At 34.3% G+C, this 6,482-nt stretch overlaps 1 protein-coding gene across 2 annotated transcripts; it reads left to right on the forward strand.

The window, feature by feature from the left end:
- Positions 1-386: 386 nt before the first annotated feature.
- Positions 387-5,719, forward strand: LOC149794390 (uncharacterized). Of its 2 annotated transcripts, none has more exons than XM_089966565.1 (2): positions 387-476; positions 3,648-5,719. In XM_089966565.1, the coding sequence occupies exon 2, from the start codon at positions 3,662-3,664 to the stop codon at positions 5,126-5,128; it is 1,467 nt and encodes a 488-aa protein (XP_089822691.1). In that variant the 5' UTR covers positions 387-476; positions 3,648-3,661; the 3' UTR covers positions 5,129-5,719. The 2 variants fall into 2 exon arrangements, with proteins under 2 accessions (XP_089822691.1, XP_089822692.1); XM_089966566.1 differs by having other exon boundaries at positions 394-472.
- Positions 5,720-6,482: the final 763 nt, after the last annotated feature.

The raw sequence follows: 6,482 nt of genomic DNA on the forward strand, positions 1-6,482 counted from the left end.
TTTCAGCTGAACCAATTATTTTATAAATGCATATAAAATATCAGTAGAACCTTATATGTAACTCTGTTTTTACTGAGAAATAATTGAAACAGTATGCATCTTTATACATTGTCCATTATGTGAGCGAGTTGCTATTTACGAGTCGAATTTATTCGATTTAGAGGTTAAATGACGTTAACCGCTGTTCATATGTGTTATTTGTGTTTGCGATTGTCTAAATATTTTTACCTGTTAAATTTCATTCTACATTTTGACTGCGGCTCAGAGTGAAAGTGAAACAAGCAGTTTGGAAATTCCCATGCTCACTGATAAGATACCGTGTAACTAATAATAGATATTTTCGTCATCGGTATTTCCATGACGAAACTTAAACGAGATACATCTTGGGTAAATTGATAATTTCATTTTATGAAGGCAAAATTGGATCTTGATCTAATGCTAATATAGGAAAGTAAAAAAGGAAAAGAAGTTGGTAGGTAAGTCTTCCGTTGTTTTCATAAGCATTTGTATTCGTGTCATAGGATTTTGGTTTGATTTGTGGGGTTTTTACCACTTGCAGCACATAAAGCTGCTGGGAAACTACAAACAAGCGTTCTCACCTACCCACGTTGATCGAGCCGAGACTCAAATGCACACCAACAGAGGTGAGATGTATGAGTCATCTGTAAAGACGAGCTCCTCAGACCAATGGGCCGTCCGTGGTTGCTCGATTCAGAATAAAGAAAAGGACACAAATGATGATTATATCTATTGATAATAATATAGTCATGGCAGCTGAGTACGATAACGTCCTTGCACGACTCAGTATAAAGGTATGTCTTCTTTCTATTTGTTTCTCAGTAATCTGCGTTGCAAACATCAGTTAGGAATAGACATTGCATAAATGCCGAATACAGGTTCAAAAACTATTTTCTTCACTTCGTTACTGCATTCCGCCTTACTACTCTCTTCAATACTAATAGTGCCTTTATCAACGAATATTTGATATTCAAGACTATCTCCCCTTATGTGCATGTTATGTATCCTCGAGCAAGAATGCTACTTTACGTCGTTACGTTAAAGAAGGCGATAGATTCATGTCCAGTAGCTGATTTTCACGAAGGTTTAAAACCTTACTTTTCAGTTGAATTTCATCAGAGAAAAGATGAATAGTTTAGTATTGTACACACATCGAATCGTTTCCTCCTCTGTGCCGGTTGCATGTGTATGTATGTTTTATGTGCTCGAAGTCACAATGCTAAAGCCTTGGATGTAATTTTACAAATACGTTGACAACACATGTCATCCAGAAACATGACCTTGGTTTAGATTCTCTTCTATTTTTCTGTCTGTTCACACAACAGCCACAAATATTTTCATCCACAATATCACCACTTCCAAATCCCTTGCAGGAACTTCATATTGCATTATTATCATCTGAGTCGCAGATTGATCCAACCAATGTTCCCTGAATTTGCAATCTGTGTCGTTTATGTAGAGTTTCTTCGTCTTATTTTTTCTTAGTCTCATACTGATCCTCTTCACTCCATTCCTCATTGAAACTTCTGGCTTACCGTCTTCCATCATCAGCTGTTAGCAATAGCTTTGTGATCTTTACATTCCGGCCATAAACACAGTGAACTTCGTTACATTGTGACTATTAGCACTATTAGCGAGTCATCTATGGTATGGTATCTACCCAAAGATATAACTAAAACAAGGCTTCACCTGGATCAATACAAATGTAAGATTTAACAATTAATGACAATTTGTTTAATCTCTTATTCCAATTATATATTTAAACGCGAAAACAGAGAAATATTGGCTCATTTTAATTAGAGCATGTATTGCAATTATAAGAAAATAGCAACAAAACCAGCACATTTTGTTTGATAATTTTATTGCAATTTACATTGCTGTTTCCATTACAGAACAACAGTTACTTTTAATTTTGAAGAGATGAAATGTTGTTTTTATTAGAAACACATGTTTTAGTATAAAAAGGAATACCGTGTTCACCAATTGTTCTCTTTTGCACGTACAAGCGTTCAGAAATTATTCTTCCTGTCTAACGTTCATTGTAATGAAATTATTCTTCCCGTCTAACGTTCATTGCAATAGAAGCATGTTTTAATACAATAAATCACGTACATAAATCTCACATAACCAAAATTTTGCTGTATAATGGTATGCTATATCGTTAATTAATTTATTCTCGATTATATTTTTGTTCTTGAATGAAGAGTTCGTTATTGCTGTTTGCCTTTAGTCGTTAATACCGTTGGAACAAAGAAATCATTCACAAAATTATATAAATGAAACAGCAAGAAAACAATATGCTGGAACATACTGGGATAAAAAAGAATAAAACCTAGGACCCCGATTTGATTTGAAATAGATTTTTTCAGCATAAATATGGTATAAAAATGTTTGTTTTTAATCTATCGAATCTTATATTCCATTTAAGATTGTTTTCCCCATCAGTTTTACCTGTAACTGTTTAAAAATGGAAACTATCTAAATCTAATTGCTGCTGTTCTCCCTAAAAGAAGATGCAAAAAAAAAGTAAAACCAAATAAGATACCTAAAAAAGGGTTAGAAAAGGACATAAAGGGCGCTCACAGCAAATGACAGTACGCAAAAAGGTCCAACATGGATCCATACGAAGAAACCGTACATATATATGGAATCGGGTAGTTCTAGTCTATTTTTAGAACATTTTCAGAGAATATAATTCCAATTCGACTGGAAGGATTCTAAAAATAATTTGATTAATACACATTTGCTGAATAAAGGAAAAAATCTAATGATATGACTGTGAGTTGTGTACTATATCACTCTCTCAAACACTATGAAATGTAAATGTGACTCTTCGTGTTTAACTAATCAAATTCTCAACAACTGTATTCGACGATATATCTCTGGCGTTGTTCCTTGTTTTCAACCAGATATATATATATATATATATATATATATATATATATATATATATATATATATATATATATATATATATATATGTTTCCTCATTCTGTTTTGAAGGTTCTTATTTTCTTTGAACGACGTATGATTGCTTACTCAGTCTCTTTCTTTTTTCATCGGAACTGATAGGACAGTCGCAATTCTCTTCTTCGTACCTTAGAAGCTTATCTAACGCAAGACAGCACCAGTGCACTATCTATCCAGGAACTGAATCTAATTATGATGGAGGCCGGACCAGGAGATAGAGTAGCATATATATATATATATATATATATATATATATATATATATATATATATATATATATATATATATATATATATATATTGAGTGCCGTTTGCTCTCAAAGGGAAAGCAGTCCCTTTGTTAACGGATGGATGGGAGTGTTGGTTAAACTGTTAGAGTGCGGCAGGTGTTAATTCAATACACACTTGTATACACTTGATGCGAATAATTAACTATACCATTTTAGTTCTATGTCAACAGCTTGCTTTCAAAGATGTATATGATTGCATTATGATACAATAAGGCTCTTCTCTTAAGAAATGCCTTAGTAGGGAACCAAGAACAAATACTTCATGCCATAACAATACCAGAACAAAATGTCATTGATTATTATGACCTAATTTTAAATCAATGGTACTGAATCATTTAATTTTATAAATTACGTTGTTATTCATTTTCAGTCTATGAAGTCAAAATGTGGACCGTTGCTTGGGTGGTGGTGGTTGCGACTGTATACATCATAGTGATTGTTCTATTGTGCTTCTATGTATGGTGGAAATGTTCTAGGCAAAATATTGGAATTAATCTCAATGAATGGCAGTTTCCAGTGAAAGAGTTCTCCGGGACAGATAAAGATATGACGAAGAGTCTAAAACGCTTAGAATGTGTCAGTGGTCTGGATATTTCTAAAAAGGTTTGGGAGAAAACAACATCTGTAGTTGATGAAATACTTGACACACTTTTACAAGAAATGAGAGTACAATCATCAGAGTACGAGGGCCTTAAATTAGATCGCTATCGGAAACAAGGCAGTGCTAGAGAAGGCTTGAAGATTCGAACCGCTGATGAATTTGACGTTCTTCTTGAATATCATATTGAAGGTCTTTGGGTTGAAGCCGAACCTCTAGTCGATTTTGGAATACCATATCCCGGATTAGGAAAAATGAAAATACATAATTCTGATCACGAAATCGAAAATCAGTTTACATCGTGGCTCAATAAAGGGGTAATCGTCAAAGACAAAGGTATATATTTTTTGAACGCACGGATCCTACATCAGGCGGTGTTTGAGTCTATGATTGATAGATGTCGAGGATATATTACAAATATTACCACGCAAAACCTGCCCTTCCAGCTGACGCGTAGTATGAATCCGCCATCTATCAAAATAACAATTAAGAGATTAAAGCAAACTATTGGATTTGGGAGAAAATTTGTCAATTTGCTCCTCAGAAAACCAAAGGTACCCAAGGTCATTGATGTCGACATCGTTCCTGCAATGACAATAAATGTGGAAGAAGCTAGAGGCCCGAGGGGATTCGTGAAATGTCCCAGATACGCAGTGGTCAAATGGATTGAGGAGAGTAAACCATCAGCATGGTGTTATGAAAATCCGGCCATGATCTGGAGATTGTGTATCTCGGGATACGAAAAACACTATATGGATCTAGCCAGAAAGGACAGAGGTAAGAGACATATCATGACAGCTTGCAGGATTATGAAAACATTTATAGATAAGGAACAAGAAAAAAGTCGCTCCGGCTACCAGCCTCTATCGATCAGTATGTTTCTCAGCTCTTATCACCTGAAAAATATTGCTTTCTACTGCATGTTACATACAGATTCAGTGAAGAGCGTATATGAAGGCCTAGGTTATTTTCTTGGCTTTATGAAGCTTTGTCTTGAAGAAGAAAAACTGCTGCAATTCTTCAGAGGAAACAAGTTTCTCAAAAGGGATTTTCCTGCCTGTGCGGAAGGCGGGCAGGTCAATCTGTTTAGAGATGTCAAGAAAGAAACATTTTTCCATGTCCTGAGTTCTTTTCACACCATGCTAGATCAATTTTCTGGAATGTACGATACTGATGCTTTAGAATCTGTCGCTAACTGGAAATTTCGAAAATCCATTAAACCGATTCGGAATGGAACATGTTCAATAAGTTAACTTTCTATATGTGTGCCTATCACCCAAAGCAATTGGGGTAAGAGAAATGAAAACATTTTATACTCTCATGACCTCGCACCTGTCAACCCACTAATTATAAAGTATTAACTTTACAAATTTTATTCGCACTTGTAAAGGTTGAACTAAAGAACCTTGCGAACAATGTTGTATTTAGATGCTAACTTCTAAATTAAAATAGCACAAAGTTCCTGCCATCTTAAAAAGGGGAAGTACCTATCAAGAGTCATGATATAAGCCTAAACCGAGGTATATTCATGCAGATAAATAGAAAGACACTATCAATAATATTGACGAAAACCAAATTTATTAGAGGAGAAAGACACATCTAGTCATGTCCCTTTTCGGCTAGATCTTATTAACTTGTAAGAAGGTTATAATTATATGAAAAAGCAATCCAGAATAAAAATTGGATAACTATGTAAATCTTGTCCATCCGCTCCTACGAAGAAACGAATGCTATGAACAGTTACTGCGGTCAAATACTCGTTGTGTTTTACACCAATAACATCAGTATGTAACAAGCCTGCTTCATGTTGCTGACTATTCAAAATAAAAGCGTGCTTTATAAGATGTAGAAATTAAATTTGTGATTTGTTATTATAAGTTAGCTATTATACCATACGAAAGTGATATACAAATGCAATATAGGCTGAAAAAACTCCCTTCTTTCAACCTCATTTCTTGATGATGCCTTATTACATGTGAAATGTTTCACGCATTCGGTATGAAATGAAGTCGTAGCATTCCAATGTATGACACAAATTAGCTTTACGCTGTAGTAACGTAAATGAATAGACCAAAATGAGATGACAATTACACAAATGCCCTCTACCTGAATTTATTCCAATCATGTTTCTTCTATAGATGAATTGTAAATATGAAATGCAGATCAGACACACATTTTACTTACATTTTGCCACATATAAACCATAGAATTTACAGCTGTTATATGTTAATGTTTTAAAATCATTTATAAACACAACTCGGAAATGTTGATTCACGTGTGTGTTGCTGGACACATAAACATACTGAATGAGTTTCGGGTTGAACATGCGAATGATGAATAATGGTATGTTTGTGGCGGATATACGACAAAGCTCCTCTCAGAACGAAGCGATGGTAATTTATCAAGTAATTGCATCTTTCGCGTTCGTTTCGTTGTGTATACAAAATTGTTTGTCGTTGAGTCTATGATAAACAATATGATGATATCATAGATAATGTCTTCTGCCATTACCCAGAATGAGTGTCTTCTGCTATTACCCAGAATAATTAGTGTATATCCCAGTAGACATATATATATATATATATATATATATATATATATATATAT

The sequence above is a fragment of the Sinohyriopsis cumingii genome, chromosome 8 (genome assembly GCF_028554795.1).
Source record: "Sinohyriopsis cumingii isolate HCF-2022 chromosome 8, ASM2855479v2, whole genome shotgun sequence".
NCBI lineage: Eukaryota > Metazoa > Mollusca > Bivalvia > Unionida > Unionidae > Sinohyriopsis > Sinohyriopsis cumingii.

What these genes read in the sequence shown, in the direction of transcription:
- LOC149794390 (XM_089966565.1), top strand. Translation starts at nt 3,662, where the DNA reads ATGTGGACCGTTGCTTGGGTGGTGGTGGTTGCGACTGTATACATCATA.